The following is an 18,852-nucleotide window of genomic DNA, read 5'->3' on the forward strand; positions in this document are numbered from 1 at the left end:
GCAGCCGGGGGCAGACTGAGCCACCCATGGGGCGGGGCAAGCTGCCCATGGGGGTGGGGCAAGCCAAAGCAGGGCTGCGTGGAGCCTCTCCACAACCTCCCCCTCAGCTGTAGGGTGGCTGAGGCGGTGGGCAGATGCAAGCCCCATGCTGCTCAAAAAAGCGGTGCGGAGCTTGCAGGCAGTCCACCCACCACCTCCTCCTCCTCAGGAGAGACGCATGACTCAGGCATGCTGCAGGCCCCGCGGTGTGACTCCCCGTGCCCCCACCTCACCTAGCTATGCCTCTGGATTAGGCAGATTCATGGAGGAGAGGGCTGTCAAAGGCTACTAGCCATAAAGGCTGTGCTCTGCCTGCAAAGTTGGAGGAAGCAATGCTTCTGGAAATTACTTGAGGGGAGAGGGCTCCTGTAGGTGGGGGTGGGAGTTATTTTTTTTCAAAAACACATATTTTTGCCATTTTGCCACCCCCTCAGTGATGACACCAGGGGCAGCCTGCACCCACCGCACCCCCCTTCCTACGCCACTGAGTAGTTTGTTCCCCCTTCCAGGTAACCTAGGCACCATGTTCTGCACTCGCTACACCCGCTAGACAAACCTCCAGGGTAGCTCCACATAGAGCACATTGCAGTGATCCAGCCTTGAGGATTTATGCAAACCCTTATGCAGGTTCTTCCTCAGAAGAGATGCTTGGTTAGCACTATTGAGCATATATGCACAATAATGGAATTTGGAATTTGCCCAACATCACTTACTGGCAGCTATAATGCAAGATAGTGAGGAGACAAAAACCCAGGCTAGCTGCAAGCAAGCTGCACTCAGAGAGTGAGTGCAACTCTTATGCCGCCCATACAATAAGTGTCAATTAATATTGTTCTTCCCCCACCATTTGTAATTTGTAGCCCAGCAGCAAAAGGCTTTGACTATACTGTCACCATAAGCCAAGCCCATTACATGGCTCACAAGGTACAGGTGGTGTTCTCATCCAGGGCCAGCCCAAGACATTTTGGCATCTGAGGCGAATCACAAAATGGCGTCCTCCCCCTGCCAGGGATGAAGGGAGGAGCAAAGCTCTACATTGGGAGCAAGCAGGGAATAAAGATCTTCTACTGATGCATTCCTCGGAGGCCGGATCTGCTGCCTCAGTGGATCCTGCCGCCCGAGGTGGTCACCTCACCTTGCCTCACGGGAGGGCCAGCCCTCCTCTCATCCAAGTGGATGAGTGTCCACAGAATACTAACACATTGGGCAGCTTCATGAGTCACTGGCATGCAGGCCACTGACTGGACAGACATAGAGACTGACCTTCCCACTCACCTCCAGAGGTGCTCTCTTCAGAAGAGGGTTCAGACACATTGGCATGGCAGTGTGGGGAAGGTTGCATGGCTGCCGCCGCCCATGCTATGCCAGTCCTGTGGAGAAATAGAGGACTTCAATTTCCAGTGCTGCCAGTTCAGCACCTGTCAGGTTACATGTGCAGAAAAAGAAAACAAACAAAATTCTCTAGCCCCATCTTCATTAGAAACAACGATGAAGAGCCCTTAACTTCATATGCACTGCTCTTTTTTTGAACAATATTTAGGCAAAATATTTGCAAACACCATTATTTTAATGAATTGAGTTTGTAACATGTGTTTGCAAAGGATGTGTTGGGGGAAACTGTTTGCAATAAGGAAAATGGCATTTTGTGCCTTTCCCCTTCCCTAAAATATTTCTTATGGGATGAACTCTTCCAGTAAAATCTTTTGATGAGGATATATATATCCTCATATATATATATATATATATGGTTTTCTAAGAACAAAGAACAAATATGACCAGCTTAATCCTCACATTTCTACATGAACCTCAGCTGTGACTTGCCTTTTCAGAAAGCAGATTTGAACCATTAATGTGCCATGTTTGCTAGCATGACTTACTTGTTTTTGATACTGACTCCCCTGTAATGAGGAGACGCAGGGCATACCCTAAGGCAGGCATGGCCAAACTAGGCCCTCCAGATGTTTTGGAACTACAACTCCCACCATCCCTAGCTAACAGGACCAGTGGTCAGGGATGGTGGGAGTTGTAGTCCCAAAACATCTGGAGGGCCAGGTTTGGCCATGCTTGCTCTAAGGAGATGAAACCCAAGTTTTCTGGTCCCAGCTTCTACTCGAGGCCTTTAAATGTGTGGTTGTTACATCAAAAGAGTTCTGGTGGATCAGACAGGGGCACCACCTTGTCTGGCCTCCTTTTTCCAAGAGAGCTGCCTACACAAAAGGGCGGGGAAACAAATGCCCTGCCCTGTTCTCTGTTTCTAGCATGTGCTGTTCAGCCTTTTAACACCACTGCAAATGACACGCCTCTTTAATTATCTCCCTTTCAAGTCTTCTAACTTAGAGGCTATCAGCACATCCTGTGGCTGTGGCAGTGGATCTTGTAAGTCAATTATACATTACATAAAATTCACCGCCACAGGATGTGGTGGCCCATGGCTTTAAAAGAGGATGAGACAACTTATGAGCTTGCCTTGATTATTTAATATTTTATAGACCGCATTCCTATGGTCCTTGGAATAGTGTCCCAGGGGTCATTGAATGCTCAAGACCTGCCTCTCTGAGAGGGTGATCTGACTGTGTAGGGTCTCTCCCCACTGCCTCAGAAACCTCAGTGGCCCTTGCCTCACTAACACCAGAGCTCTGACATCAATAGAAACAAAAGCTGAGCGTCTCAGGAAGCGTATTAGGGAGAAGGTTTGAATCTGAAGGATCCAACCCCCCCCCCCCACTCAACCCAGCACACTCTCAAAACCGGGGCAAATATACACAAGCCCACGATATGGCATATATATTTTGGAAACCATGGGAGAGAGACATTCCGAAAGAAAACAAAAACAGGGCAGTTCCACACTAAACATTTAAAGCACATGTAATACACATTGATAGTACATGACTCCCCCCCCCCCCAATATAACCCTGGGGACTGTAGTTGGTTAAGGATACTGAATTGTAGCTCTGTGGGGGAGAACTACAATTTCCAGGATTCTTTGGCAGAAGTTGTGTGCTGTAAGTGTGTGGTATGATCTGCCCCCAGAAAGAAATAAAGTAAGGGGAAATGCCATTCCTCCTTTCCTTCCACCTTGCGCCTGGCAAGGGTTTGCAGCGTCTGATGCTGGGGCTCTCGCAACCCCCGGTAGGATTGCTCTGCCAACTAATTGATGTATTCCAAGCCCTCTCCCACAATTTTGTCAGTTCCGACCTCAACAAAATAAATGGTTGAAGTGTTGCTTCTGAAGGTCTTCAAAGATCATGCAAAAGTGCACTTAGGTCTACGGGAAATCTTCCAATTATAATTTCCCTGTAACAGTCTAAGTACAAATTAATCTAAAATGCCTTGTGTATTGCACTAGAAATTATTCCATCAGAAGTCCAAAGTGATTTTCTCCATGATCCCGATGAGAATGTTCAGCTCTTGTAATCAACACCCTCTGTTTTATTTCAACATTTAATTCATATGCTACGTTTAAGCCTGCAAATCAGGGGTGGGGAGCCTTAGTCAGGGGGCTGAATTCAACCCTCCAGGCCTTTCTAGGCCACAACCCCCCTGCCCAAGCCACACCCTTTGCCAGTCCTGCTCCACACCCTCCTTAGATTTCCCCCCCATTTGGACTATGTCTTTGAATGCCTCTTCCTTGCCTGCACAAAGATGGGGAACGGTGGGTGGGTGTGACCCTCTGACTTTTGCATGGGTGAAATGTTTTCTGCTGTACATCCATTGATTCCCTGGCTTTCGCCCCTGCCTACCTCTTACCACCCCCACCCCCTGAGCATGCAGGGCTCTCAAGACTGAAAAATGTTTCCCACCCGTGCTGTAAAAAAATAAAAATGATACAAGACAGCTAGAAGCTGTCCTCAAGCAACAAAGTCTGATAATTCCTATTGTTACACACATTTTTGTTTATCTCTTGCATGTATCTCTCAAGGATTTCTAGAAATAATACAGTACTGATAGTTTCTGGCAATATACTGGCAACTGAATCACAAGGTGCGATGCTATGTCATTTAGAAGCTCAAATACTGTAACAGAGACAACTTTCAAATCACCTCAAACATAATATTCTTCATTGAGGGCAGTTTGCATACTGAGGTGCGAACCAGTTAGGGTGGCATAGACACATGGGTGTATTGAGCCTTAGGTATCAATTATGCACTCGGTTGTCTTACAGAGAGTTTTTACTAATCCTGTGCAGATGACTACAGTGTGGCTGTTATGTACTGAAGTTCTCACCCTGGGCCAGCAGGGGGATACTGTAGATAGTTATGCAAATGAAGGATTGAAAGTGACGTTCAGTGATTGGATAGTTTTAAAAAGTTGCTACAGTAACGTTGTACTGGAGCTCTATATAAGCAGGCTGACTGAGCCCTTCAGCTCAGTTCTGTTCTGGCCTCTGAATAAACAAGAGCTGTTTGAAGAATCACTGTGTCATCTGATATGTTCACCCACAACAGTGGCAATCTTCAATATGTGGAAGATGAAGCATGATTATTCACCACCCATTGTTCAGAGCTCCTTCACGGTGCCTGTGCACACTCCTACTCAGATTACACAGACACAGCCTACAGTTTGTGTGCATGAAGGCTGTCTGCAGAAGACCTGGACAATGTATGAAGTTTGGGAGTAGGTCCAGGAGTTGCAACCGTGTAGTAGAAAAACAAAATATATGTTTTCAGATTATTTGCAACAAGTGGTAATTGTCATCCGGAGTGCCTATTTCCATCTCTGGCTGGGGTGCTGGCTCCATTGCCCCTTAGACGATTATTTGGTAACTGTGCTCCATACTCTGGTGACATCCAGATTGGAGTATTGTAATGCACTGAATGTGGGGCTGCCCTTGAACACAATTCAGAAACTTCCTGAGGTGAAAAATGTAGCAGGCAGGCTGAAGGGGGAGATGACTTCAACCTGTCACTTTTGCTTCAGACCAAGAATGGAATCTGAAAGTAGCGTTTTCCTATACTAATAGTTTAGGGACTTTTACCATCTTGTAACCAAGCTACATTTTACAGCCTGCAGAACTTTGCTTACTGCTGTATGGAAAAGTATGTGAATATGATCTTTGGGGAGTTTGTAAGTAAACTATTTTATAACTTACCAAATGTGTGGTCTTCTTCTATGCTGGGGGAAGGAAATTTGGAAGGAGATTTTAATGTGGAATACTTTGGAATTAACTGAAAGGGGCACCTTTTAAGGATTTAAAGCCTGTACAGTGGTGCCTCGCAAGACGAAATTAATTCGTTCCGCGAGTCTTTTCGTCTTGCGATGTTTTGCGTCTTGCGAAGCACGGTCCGTCGCAACTGCGCCTCTTCAAGCGGCTTTAAGAAAAAAGCGAACAAACTCGCAAGACGTTTTCATCTTGCGAAGCAAGCCCATAGGGAAAATCATCTTGCGAAGCAACGCAAAAACTGAAAAACCCTTTCGTCTTGCGCGTTTTTCGTCTTGCGAGGCATTCGTCTTGTGAGGCACCACTGTATTTCCACACTTCTATTTACCGGTACTGCATGTTTTGCCAAAGAGCACAGGAGCTGACTAATGAGTTCTTTGTCATGTGACTGTGTGTTATTGTATTGGGAGATATTTAGTAGGGCCAGTTCTGGAGTTGCTTCTATTACCTGTTTTGTTATTTTGCAGATCTATTGTAAAACTGATATCCTGAAGGATTGAATTTTGGAGCATTCCCACCATATGTGGAGCTATGTGCCCTTGGCGGTGCAGCCTCCCCAGCACCTAGGTGAAGTTCCTGGGTGTATCATCGCTAGCTTACATGGTGTTAGGTATCACCTGTAGATGTCTTTATATTGTTAACCATGCCATGTTCTTCAGATGAAGGGCAGTATAGAAATTTAATTAATTAATTGCACTTTCATCCAGTATTTTCTGTTTCACTGCAACTGGTATATTTTGTACAAGTCTTTCTTCCAGTTCGTTGCTGATGAGGAAATAAACATATTTTTTACATATATTGTACAATACACATATATCCCTCAACTATTTATTTACAAATTAGTTGCCTTCCTTTCAAAGTTAATGACGTTCCAGATGGATAGCTCTCTTAGTCTTTCGCAGCAAAAAATCTTATGGAATTTTAAACACAAATGAAATGCAGTGGCTAATGGCCTTTCAAAAACCATCTACAGTTGCATGTCTACTCAGAAGTAAGCCCCAATGAATTAAATTGGGTTTACTACCAGACAGGGATAGAGGGATCTGTCAATTTCTGTTCTCAATTTCTGTTGCCCATTTTTCAAATCTTAAATTCAGTTTTCCTTATTTCTGCAGCCATTTATTAATTTTTTAAAATCCTAATGAAATGCCTTCAGCATTTTAGAGTGAATTTCTCCTAAGAACACATTTTTGTAATGCAGTTTTGACTAATGTACACATTTTTGCAAGTGTTTTCTACCTTTATAATGCATTTTGTACCTTGTTTACACTAATATATTCAAATTTATGTACACGTTTACCTAATTTGTGATTTTTTGTAAATACTGGTTGGTTGGAAAACTGCACTGCAAAATTCAGGTACTGTAAGTGCAAAAACGGCTATATTTCACTTCTCATGTTGTTTTGGAAACTGCAAATTTGACAAATTCAGCTTAATTTAACTCTCAACTGAATCAAATTTCTTCCCCAGTCTCACCAGCTTGATTTTACACACTGACCTTATTTCTCTCACTCAGGCATTAAGGAAGGATGTTTCCTTGTCATAGCTGTCAACTTTTCCCTTTTCTTGCGAGGAATCCTATTCAGAAAAAGGGAATTTCCCTTAAAAAAGGGGAAACATTGACAGCTATGTTCCTTGTACGTTGATAACTTATAGTATGTGAATTGCCTTTTTCATTTTCATTTTTTTGAAAGATGAGACGTGGAATAAGTTATGTGATACACCCAGTAGTGATGGATTTTCTTTTTATGAGTTTAATAAAAGATAGTCATTTCTAATTTTTCTACCATAAAATATTCAGTATTATTCAACCATATTTCACAGTCATAGACTGAATTGACAACTTGTCTGTCTTCCTCTAATTTCTTTATCCATTCTGAAGGAGACCCGGTCATCAAAGAAAAATATTCTAGATGACTATGATACAAAACATAAGTGTTCCCTTTCAGAATGATGTGATGATAAAAATCCCCTGCAGTGGAGCAACAGGAAGTGTTCTGCATGAACTGTGTGTTCTTTCGTTTTGCATTATTCAATGCTTTTGATCTGCCAGTTTCAATTACAAAGAGATTAGCATTTTATACAAGATAATGACCTCACCCTTCAGATGTAGCAACTGGTGTGATTTCAACAATATAGTTCAGTGCTTCACACTTTCTTGAGCCACCACCTGTCTAGGTTGATGCTATAAGGTCTCATTTGATAGTGAGAGGTTTGGAGATTGTTCTGCTTACATATACATAAGCAGAACCAGGGCTGAGCCAAGACATTTTGCTGCCTAAAACAAAGGACAAGATGGCACACCTCCCAGATTTAAATACAAATGCAGATCAATCTGACAGTTGAATATAATTTCTATTTCACCACACTTGAGATCAGCAAGTTAACTTAGGGACAGAGGGCAGGTTGTGTGGCACACCCATGACTGTCTTCCAACAGAGGGAAATGGCCAGGGGGCCCAGGAGGAATGGAGCCCCAGCATCCACCACAAGATCCGCCCTCCCCAGCATTCAGCACTTGAAGAGGCTGCCTCAGTCTTCGTAATTGTAGGGTCATAGCTGAGCACACCAGAGTGGAAGCAAATGCATTCTAAAAGCAGATGCAAAATTGCATCAGATTCCCCATTTGTGCGTGTCCTTAGCCAAACCCCGGCTGCTTCCAGTCCAGATAAAACCAAGCTCTAAAATGCCCCACTCTCTGTCTTTTAATTCAGACTGCAAACCCTTCCACTAGTTGAAAGGTGGCATTTTCTAAAGGGATTTTCAGTCATTCAGGAAACAACAACGGATAATCCCTATTAGTAAGAAATGAAAGATAGCAGCCAGAAATCTTAAGGGCTTCTTTTCCCTGGCGGTGCTCAATGGTACACAGTACTGGCACCTCCCCCCCCCCGCTAAATCTTCTGCTGCTAGTGCCACCACCTTCCATTCTTTGGCTGGGGCAAACCATAGAGGGGAGCATGGGCAGTGTGGCTGGAAGGAGGGGAAGGGAGAAGGAAAAAGGGAAGGGCAGAATGCTGGGCGGGTGTGAACAGTAGGTGGAGCAAGGTAGGGGGAAGGTTAAGGAAGGGGGACGGGCATGCAAAGTGGGAAGGCTGGGGGGGGGAGAGAGAGAGAGAGAGAGAGAGAGAGAGAGAGAGAGAGAAGGGGGGTGGAGAGGATCATGGCGAATACTGGCACATTTTTTTCCTAGAAAAAAGCAGTGCTTAACATCACGTACTCAACACAGTATGTTCCGTATATACTCGAGTATAAGCTGACTTTTTCAGCACCCCTTGGCTTATACTTGAGTGAGGCGGGCGGTGGCGGCGGCGAAGGGACGAGTGGCCCGAGTGGAGGGACGAGTGCCTTTGCCACTGTCGGAGGAATGAGCAGCCCAAAAGCAGCCCTTTCAGGCTGCTTGTTCTTCCTCCGCTGCTGCTGCTGCCACCACCAGGTTTGTGGTGTGGTGAACCAGCTTATACTCAAGTCAATAAGTTTTGCCAGTTTTTTGTGCTAAAATTAGGTGCCTCGGCTTATATTCTCGTCGGCTTATACTCGGGTATATTCGGTACTTGTTATCTGAACCTTGGAAACTCCAGTAATATGGTAGGCCTGCATAAGGACACTACTCTGCCCCAACACTAGGAATTATCCTAATATTGTATCTGGTTTGAGTGGATCACACGCACCACCTTGCCCCCGCGATTGAGCATGTTGCACAATGTCAGCACACCCCCATCAGCACACCCCCATGTCCAATCCTCGTTCAAAGTCAACAAACTTTTCTCTATCCACTTCCTCTATGCCACGCATAATTTTATAAACTTCTATCATGTCACCTCTTACTTGCCTATTCTCCAAATTAAAACGTCCCGAATGCTGCAACCTTTTCCTCACAGGAGTCCTTTCATTCCTTGATCACTTGGGTTGCCCTTTTCTGAACCTTTTTCAACTCTGCCCTATCCTTTTTGATGTGAGGTGATGTGAACCATACATATTACATGCAGGTCCAGCTATGCAAACACTCGTTATATGAACTTTCAGTTATCTGCACGTGAAGGATCTTTACTCTGAGGTCACTAAATGAATGTCTGATTCAAATATCCGAACAGCAGGACCTGCATGTATACAGATCAGCAAGAAGTTGTTCAGCGCCCTGACTGAATGCAATCTACGGAAGTGTGGTCGGTGAAAATAAAATAAAAGGAGAGGAGAATCTGAATAGCAAGGCCTGTGTGTAATTATATTCAAGCCTCTGTTGCTGTTGCTTTTTTTTAATAATTTGGGGGTTAACCATTCTGGGTTTGGGAATGCACTGGGATTTTCCCAATTAAGAATGGAAATTGTCAGCTCACTATACAAACACTCACATTATGAACTGTTTCTCATGAACAGATTAGGTTCACCTAGCGGGACCTGCATGTATTCCAAATGCAGTCACACCATAGATTTGTATAATGCCATGGTATTGACAGACATATTTTCCATTCCTTTCCTAATGATCCCTAGCATAGAATCTGTCCTTATCACAGCTGCTGCACACTGGGTCTACATCTTCATCAAGCTAGGACCCGAAGGTCTCATACCTGATCTGGCCTGGCCTGAGCATGTATGGGAAATTAAGATTTTTTTTTGGTGCCAGCATGCATCACTTTACACCTGTTTACACTGAGCTGCATTTGCCATTTTTATCACCCATTCACTCAGTTTTGGAGAGGTTCTTTGGGAGGCCTTCACAGTCTCTTTTTTATTTCTTGGAATCATGCTGCCATTGGTTTGGCTGCTGTCTGTACCGGTTTGACTGATTTTATTGATGTGATTAACCTGCCTTGTTTTCATGATTTGATTCATTTTATTTTGTATTTTTCTTTGTATTAGTGCTGCTAGCTACCTTGAACACCACTTGGTAGCAACAAAACAAAGTAGTGCCGTCCCTCAAGTCCCATCCTAGCCAGAAGCATATTATGTTGTGATACTGAATTCGGTTGATACTACAGATACTCAACAGGGCTTCAATCTCCTTTGCTTATTGCCTGGTCAGGTGATCTACTAGGGTAACGATGGTCCACTGGGGTAACAAAAATCAGAGTAAAAGCCAAACTGGAATGGATCTAAATTAGGGCTGCCATAAATCTGGGAATCGGGCTGAGAAATGGCATTCGGGCAGATTTTTGCTGAATCTGCAAAATGTCCAAGAAAACCCAGACGTATGGCAAATAGGGCGATTTTTGTTTACATTTTTTTTTAAATGTGGCAACCCTATCTAAATAATCAGTTTCACCAAACTATTGCTGAAGTTGTGACTCATCCGCAAATGACAATCAAATCCTAGATGGCAGATATATTTTCATTGCTCAACCTAGCACTAATATGCAGCACCCCACCTTTTGTTAATCCATTGTAGTCTGAGGCCTGCTAAGGAATGCAGTCCAGTTCTTTCAGTAGACCCTTGTGAAGAAAACCAGGGTCATCTTGTTTGAAAAATTTGAGGAACACTGCTTTGGTACTGGTACTGTTATCTAGAGTGGAGTTGGCATTATCACTCAGCATTTTTAAAAATTCCCATGTTTGGCTTCGGTGGATACGTTAGGTACATAATTACAGGGAAATAAGTTTCCATAAATATCCTCAATCATTATCTACAATTATCCTCTTTCCCAGTGCTTTGGCTGTACATGGCACCATTGTCTGATATTCTTTTGGCACTAGGTGCATAACTTCTTAATTGCCCAGACTTTAGAGCCATTATATGTTATTTTTCAATCTGCATTGCTATGTACTGAATTATAATATTTTATTTTATCATATTTATTTTTCTTTGATAGTGCTTCAAACTTCTTTGCTAGACCTCTCGGAGTATTATTTCTGAACAAAGAGCAGTACATCAAATAAATAAAATAATCCCTAGTAAGTTTGGGCATAGCATTAATTCCTAAAATTTGAGAAATATTCTATTAAGAAAAGTCTGCAGGAATCTATGTTTTTTCCCCCAGGAAAGCCCCCCCCCCGACCCCAATGCTTTAGTTTCTGATGCAACATTTTCCATGTTTTGTCTCAACAGGAATAATTCCCAAAGCACTCCTGTGGCAAGACTGGCCCTAAGAGTCCAATTAAGTCAGCTGATCTGTATTCATAACCTAGGTACACTTTTCATCTACAGCTCCAGATAGAACTAAGAGGTAACAGAGATGCCAAACACTGATGTCTGATGGTGGATGCCCTCCATTATTTTTCCTCCTTTTCGATACAGAATACTTATGTGAACCACAATTTATTTATTTCAGGAAGATTTAAGGTTCTCTTTAAGGGGCAAACAAGCCAAACAGTAGGTGGAGGTCACAAAATGAAAGGAAGAAAACTTGAGACATGTAAATTATTCCCAAATTAACTTCTCTTTCAGCCATCAATTTAAAGGTGCTCAGATCCCCCACCCAAACACACAACTGTGGCATGTGTGTGAAGAGATGCTACATATATATACTAATATTTTGCATATGATGTAAGCCGCCCAGAATGGCTGGGGAAACCCAGCCAGATGGGCGAGGTAATAATAATAATAATAATAATAATAATAATAATAATAATAATTATTGCTTGGGCCAGGGTCACCTCCACATGGAAGATTTCTATATGTGCATGTTGTAAAGCCACCTGGCACATGGTCACATGGTGTGCGAGTGCGTCAGCAGTGGGGGGATGCGGCCGCTTTGTACCATCCCCATCCCCTCTTTTATCACATGAAGGGTATTTTGCATGAACACCCCTCGTGTTAAAATAAAATAGGAAGTAATGAAGAATATGACACTTCGAACCTGTTTTGCCATGAGAAAATAGCAGTTAATTTGTAGTAATATTTACATGAACAGTATGGTGGGGGAAGGCCGCTCTACATTCCCCTTCAAGGCTACCCTAGCAGGAAAGTGACTGAACTTTAAAAATAAATGCAACTCAAGTATTAGCCACCATGAAAGCATGAATCAGCAGTATGCTCAGCAAAACGAAAAAGAGCTATAACAATACCCATTTTCTGGGCATGAGATATTTTTAATATATAAAGATATAACTGAGCAAATTATTTTCTCCAGTGGTAATTACTGAGGGCACCAAATACTGCTCTGGATCCTTGAAGAATTCAGTCTCTATTTAACCTACAGCTGTCCACATGTACAAGCCTACATGGCTAAAGTGAGCACACCACAGTTGTCACATTGCTCATTTTTTGCCATCCTTCATACCCAATAAAAGCGACCTTACCACCTGATTGCAAAATATGTGTAAATAATATTTAACATTGACATGCATAGGACAAAAAGCGCACAGATAGATGCAAGACTTCAAACAACAATTCAGAACATAAAAGCAGTAGGCCTTGGAGTCAATGCTGTAGAAATGGCTGTTTTGACTTAATTTTTATATTGCTCCTTAAGTTCAGGCAAGCGATGGGGGTTTCTCCCAAAATTGTCTTTGTAGTTCCAGTAATAAAGCTGCTTTATACTTCTAGAAAAATGCAGATCATCAATAATCGAGCATGGCCCAGTTGATTAAATTTATGTAAGCTGCCATCCTAGCTGAGAAAATACCACACGGAAGATGCTACAGAAACAGGCTACATGCAACACACAACCACAACGACATGCTTGGGAAGTTCACAACCTGATCACACAGTGACTGATAGGCATGTTGCTCAGTCGTGACCAATGTTTTTAAAACCATATTTCCAGTATTATGCTATGCAGCTATACATTGTTATGGATATAAGCCCTGCTTGCCTGTAAAATATATTTGTTCACTATAAATATTTTAGCGTCCATGACATTTACAGGAACAAGCTTTTTACATAACATTCCAGACAGAAAGTCAGAAGAGACTCAAAAGGAAGGGCTCACTTAAAAGAGATCTGGTGCAAGGTAAAGAATACATATTTCCAAAGATGTATGGAAGCTCAGCCTATCATATTAATTGATCTCTCAAGTTATCTCCTAGACATGCAGTTCCAGCTGCTCACATTCCTCTCAACAAGCTAATCCAAGTGCTCCATTTACTTCAGATTTTTACAGGAACCTGGCAAATTTCCTTGCATTTTAGCAAGACCAGAGAGATTTGGCTTCTTCATCTGCTAAACATAAAAATTTTGCTTTCATTATATATAACTTACCCAAACAAGTGAATACAGGTTTTGATTATAATGCACTAGCATTCAAAAACAAAAAGATAAATTATGTCAACATCTGCATTACCTTCAGTCACATAGTTGTGGTCTCGAAGAAAGCCATGGTTAATTTTCCGTGTGTCTGTGTCCTCGCCCATTTACAGCAGGATTACTCAGCATGCCTGTCCGCAGTGGACTGATAGAATCAGCAGAGGTCGTCACAAGAACACCATCCATGCTGCCACTGCCTAGCAGAGGCAAGAAACTGACTGTGGTATGATGTGCAGCATAATGAGAGCTTGCGATGCAGCAAAGATTTGAAGGTGAATGAAAGAAAGAACAAGCACAAGATCGGCTCCAAAAATCAACAATGCAGAACTCAAAATGCCAGAAGGGGTCCAGATGCAAAGCAAAGAGGCCCTGCTGACATAGCTAAATTCTCTAGCCAGCTGCTCCTTAAATGAGCTCCTGTGCAGAGGCAGCTCCCAAAGCTTGCCGCTGAGAAATCTTGCCGAATGTGAAGAAAGTGGCAGGCAGCTGACTGCAGCAAATGCTGCCTGGTACTAGCTCAGTGATTGTTGCTGCAGCTACTGCTGTCATCTGCCTATGCTGCATCTGAGCAAGCCCCTCCCAGCCAGCCTCTCACTATCCAACCAGCAAAGATTTGCATGGAAGTAAAACTGAAAAATGAGAACGCAGGCGAGGATTTCAGCTTGTGTGCCTGGAAACCAGGCCCTGAAATTTAAGGGAGAAAATAAAACAAAAATACTAAAATCAACCTGCTCTACATTATCCCATTCTAGGATACGATTAATTTGATCTTATTCATTATTTGTTATAGCTGTAGCAACTGCGTTCTCCTGTGCTCACTTCTTTCCTTCTGCATTATGTTGCAGTCTTGGATTTCTAAGGTAGGAGGCCCTCCCTACTTGCTTTGCCCTGCTTCTTGGGAGAGAACCTTGGCACTCTAGATGTTGTCGACTCCAGGTCCCATCAGCCCCGGCCAGCATAGCCAATGGTCAGGGATGGTGCAAGTCCATAGGTCCCTAGTTCGTAGCATTTTCAACATCTCCAACACAGCAATGAAGATGAGCCTCCAATGGAACCCAAGACAGAAAAGTTCAAATAAACAACTTCTGTATGGCCCAAGTCAGCAAAAATGGGTGGTTTTAGCAAAGGGGTGTTGCTTATAATACTCATTGTATTTAGATGCATTCCACATTTTTGAAATTCAGTGTGTTTCATATAATCACACAACTCAAATATCCTGAATCAGCCATATTACAAACTGAGCAAGATTGTAGTTGCTGTGCATCCTGCCCCATTTATCCACCAGTTCTCTCTCGCACATCTTGCTCACCTGTAATGGGGCAAAATTAATCATTATTTTCAACACACAAGCAATGGAGGAAGTAGGTTGTCAGTTATCAATTCAAAGCATACCTGGAGTCCTTTCTGAAAGTGGAACAGCAAACAAAAGGACCAGCAGACGTAAGTATTCACAATTTCTTGCTTCCCAGTTCAGTGGCAGCTTTAACATAGCTGGAGAAGTCATCAGGCTGGAGCCTGAATGAGAAATACAGAGCAAAAGATGCAGTGGATGAAGCTTTTGAAATATCACCTTTTGAAATATCACCATAACTTCCAAGTGAAAATCTGAATTTGAATTACACAAACACTGTCAACTTTATATGGGCAAGGAAGAGAGGTTCAACAGGTTTTAGTACTATGCGGTCTCAACTATGCAATCATCAAGATGATTTGTCCAACCATTTAAAATTTGGACTGGGTTATTTCCATGGCAAGTGCTAGCAGCTGTCTGTTAAAAAACAGTCACCTATACTTTATCCTTAAAATGCGCATTCAGTTGATCACAGCAGGTATTTGATGGCTGCGGTGGTCCTTCCCGCTTAGCAGTAGCCTCAGAACCACCCAAAAGAGCCCTGCTGGTTAGCTACTTGAGGCTGCAATGCAAGCTGTGAAGCATGCCTTCTGAGCTGCCCACACTGCTGCATGGCAGGCATGGCTATGCACACTAACCAGAGCTTGGTCAACTTCAAAGCAAGGCTTCTGCCAGCAAAACGTCCTGCTGCCACCCTTGTGATAGGAATGGGTGAGGCTCTGCAAAGGCTTCCCCTCAAGGAAAAGACCTTAGAAAGCCTCGCTGCAAGATTGGGGTGTGTGGCAAAATCCACAAGGGTGTCCAGAACCGCACCTCTGGCCAATACTCAGTGAGAGGGGGGCATTCCAGAGAGCTTTGGCACTGACCTCTCTCCACCTCTAGGGGCACAGGGACATCAGTGCCAAAACAGAGCTTCTTCCACAGTGGCAGAAGCGGTGGGGTGGGCAGGATGCTGCCTCTTGCGTTTCCGCTGCCTGATGCGGCTGCTGCATCCCGCCTCAGCTGTGGGCCAGCTCTGTGTGTGTGCTGCAATGTGTCTTCATAGCCCATAGCTCCTCGGAATACCAGGGAATCAAATGTGCTCCACAACGCCAGAGCAGATACTCAGGGGTGAATATCTCAACTAGGGCTGGCCCAAGATTTTTGGCACCTGAGGTGAACCACAAAATGGAACCCCACCACCAGGGAAGAAGGGGTGAGTGAAGATCTACTTCAGGAACAAGGGGTGGGGAGTGAAGATCTACATTGGGAACAAGCCTGGGGCGGGAGTCTAACCAACTTTACCCAACAGTGGGAATCAAAGGCCATCATGGGCAAGGGTGCTTCTCTGAATCACGCTGGGCATGTGCAGAGCCCAGGAGACCCTAATATTTCCTCCCTAGGGGTGCAAGGAGACCATCAATGCCGTTAGTGCCTCCTATTCACTGAGAGGCCACTGTGGAGGCGGCATGCAGGGGGCTGCCAAGGAAGCAGAATGTCTGGCTTCCTGGCTGCGTGTCGCAGTCATTGCTGCCACCACAGCAACAGAAGAAGGCAATGCATTGCTTGGAGACTGGATCTGCTTCTCTGGTGGCTCTTGATGCCTGAGGCCTTGTCTCACTTTGTCTCATGGGTGAGTGGCTTGGCCCTGATTTCAACTCACCATTCCATAGTGAGATCAGGGCTTTGACAGGATGTTCAAGCTTTCTCAGCTGTAAAATCCCCCGGAGCACCCGGGAATTGATCAGGCTCCAGGGGCAGACCATTCAAACTGGTACACCACCCTTCTAATGTGAATTACCTCCACCAACCCAAACTTCACCAGATATTGGTCAGACTACGACCACAGGCACAGTACCACCGGACCACAACTTGCATCACTCAGGGGAGAGATTACACTGAAGGTATTATCTGCTTGGTGTGTCAGACCGATGAACATTTGAGACAGCCACATGGTTGTCATGGAAACCACAAAGTCCCAAGCTGGCCCAACAGCAGCCTCTATATGGATGTTAGACTATGAACTATTGCCCTGAGGACCACCAGCATAATGCTAGACATTTTATAGCAAAGGAAATGGAACTCCTATGGACATTGGTGATGTCCTGCCCTGGCTCCCCAGTATGACCTGGTGCTGTACCAAGTAGGTCAGACCCACTCAGGTATCAGTGATACATGGCAAGTTGGCACCTTCATCCATGATCAAAGAATGTCTGAGCATGGCCTTATTTTGTACTGACCTGGCATTACATAGTCCCACTGCCAGACCAGAGGACTTGGTGGATAAGTGCCCACTTGAGTTCTTATGAGGGAAAATACTTTGCCTCTATCCACTTTCTCAATGCCATGCATACTTTTATAGCATACTATCAAGTCAGTTCTTACTCACCTTTTCTTTAAGCCAATCCCCAGCTCCCAATGTTGCAACCACTCTTTTCTGGAGAGTTGCTCTATCCATTGATCATTTTGCTTGGCCTTTTCTGAAGCTTTTCTACCTCTGCAATATCCTTTTTGATGTGATCAGAACCTCACTACTTTCTTTCATCTGTCCTGAAAATGCTGTGTGTGACAGCCCTGAAAAAAGGTGAACTCCATGTTAGGGAACTTTCGGAAAGGAACTGAAAATAAAAGTACAAATATCATAATTCCATTATACAAAACAGTGGCATGACTACATTTTTAAATAATCTGTAAACTTCTGGTAACTAAACCTATATAAAAATATTATTGAGCTGAAAATGTGCAGGGAAGAGGAACTTCCTTATGAGGAAAGGTGAAAAGGGTTTTTTTTTAGTGTAGAAAAAAGTAAGTAAAGGAGGAGGGCATGATAGAGATGTATAAGATTATGCATGATTTGAAAAAAGTTTAAAGAGAAAAGTACCGGTATTTCTCCCTCTCTCATGGCACTAAACCTCATCGACATTTTATCAGGACAGATAAAAGAAAATACTTATTCACAGTGCTATTTTTCTAGGGAACAAGGTGCTCGAATTCACCATAAATGCCTCTCTTGTTCTCTTAAAATGGCAATGGCACCCATCTGAGAGGTGCCGGAACTGAGTTCCTGTGAGTTCCCCTGGAATAAAAGCCCTGCTTCTTCACATAGCACGTAGTTACGGTAAACTATGGAACTTGCTTCGACAGAAGGCAGTGATGGATGGCTTGTAAAAGAGGATTGGACAAATTCATGGAGGAGGAGAGGGCTATTGATGGCTGTTAACTATGCTGGCTGTGCTCTGCCCTCCCTCCACAACTGGAGGCAGCGATGCTTCTGCATACAAGTTGCTGGAAACCACAGGAGGGGAAAGCACTATTTGTGCTCAGGTCCTGTTTGCAGGTTTCCCACTGAGGGATCTGGTTGGCCCCCGTGAGAACAGGATGCTGGACTAGATGGGCCCCTGGCCTGTTCCAGAAGGCTCTTCTCATGTTCTTAAGGCAAACCATGAATTCCTTTTGCCATGTTTCCATCAAAGAGAATGTTCAGAACAATAAAGATCCATAAAAGTGTTTAAAGTCAAGATTAATAAAAATGTATGAGATTATTTTTAAGGGGGGGGGAATAATATTTAACATAGCTCTTCGAAGGTGTTTCTACAGGTGGTAGATGACTGAAGCTGCTGCCGGTTTCCTATTAATTCAGTGCTGGTAAGCAGTTTTCCATTACGCGTATCCAGAATTTTCAGGGTCACTGCAAATGAGGCAGCACTGAGGGACCGATTTACATTTCGCCCCAGGGTAGCTTTCGCCAAGTAGCAAAGCAAATCTTCAGGTTCCTGCGAGTTCTTTCTTCAGAGTCACCAAGACTGCGCTCTTTAAACCTCCCAGACTTGCACCCTCTTGAAAGTTTACGAATCAGGGGTTTCAGCATATGAACCTCCATCTATTTATGTCACTGGTAGCGCAAAAGAAAAAAAAAGGGGGGGAACAATGCGGAGGAGGGAGGTGGATTTACGACGTGAACGTGCAATTCAGCAAAGAAAGAAGAAGAAGAAGGTTTCACAGTTGCGTTTACAATTCGGCCTGAGGCAAGAGGCGCTTCAGGGCTCTCGCGCCTTGGGGGAGCCTGACTCCCAGCCCGGTATCGGGCGCTGGGCCGGCAGCGGCGGGGCGCCATTGCGACGGGCGCCCGGAGCACCTCGAGGCT

At 43.9% G+C, this 18,852-nt stretch overlaps 1 protein-coding gene across 6 annotated transcripts in view; it reads right to left on the reverse strand.

Annotated features, from left to right (window-relative positions):
• The window catches only part of PPP2R2C (protein phosphatase 2 regulatory subunit Bgamma), a 44,073-nt gene that overhangs the window by 24,636 nt on the left and 585 nt on the right, over window positions 1-18,852 (reverse strand). Inside the window, exons 1-4 of one of the 6 annotated variants that reach the window (XM_053402812.1) lie at window positions 18,150-18,618; window positions 17,098-17,282; window positions 14,771-14,893; window positions 13,416-13,575 (exon numbers count right to left, since the gene is read on the reverse strand). In XM_053402812.1, coding sequence (XP_053258787.1) covers window positions 13,416-13,485 — 70 coding nt within the window. In that variant the 5' untranslated portion in view covers window positions 13,486-13,575; window positions 14,771-14,893; window positions 17,098-17,282; window positions 18,150-18,618. Of the gene's footprint in view, window positions 1-1,302; window positions 1,410-13,415; window positions 14,720-14,770; window positions 14,894-16,013; window positions 16,258-17,097; window positions 17,582-18,149; window positions 18,619-18,852 lie in introns of those variants that run through there. The other 5 variants (XM_053402811.1, XM_053402810.1, XM_053402813.1 and 2 more) reach the window with 5 other exon arrangements.

This window comes from Podarcis raffonei, chromosome 9 (assembly GCF_027172205.1).
Source record: "Podarcis raffonei isolate rPodRaf1 chromosome 9, rPodRaf1.pri, whole genome shotgun sequence".
Taxonomy (NCBI): domain Eukaryota; kingdom Metazoa; phylum Chordata; class Lepidosauria; order Squamata; family Lacertidae; genus Podarcis; species Podarcis raffonei.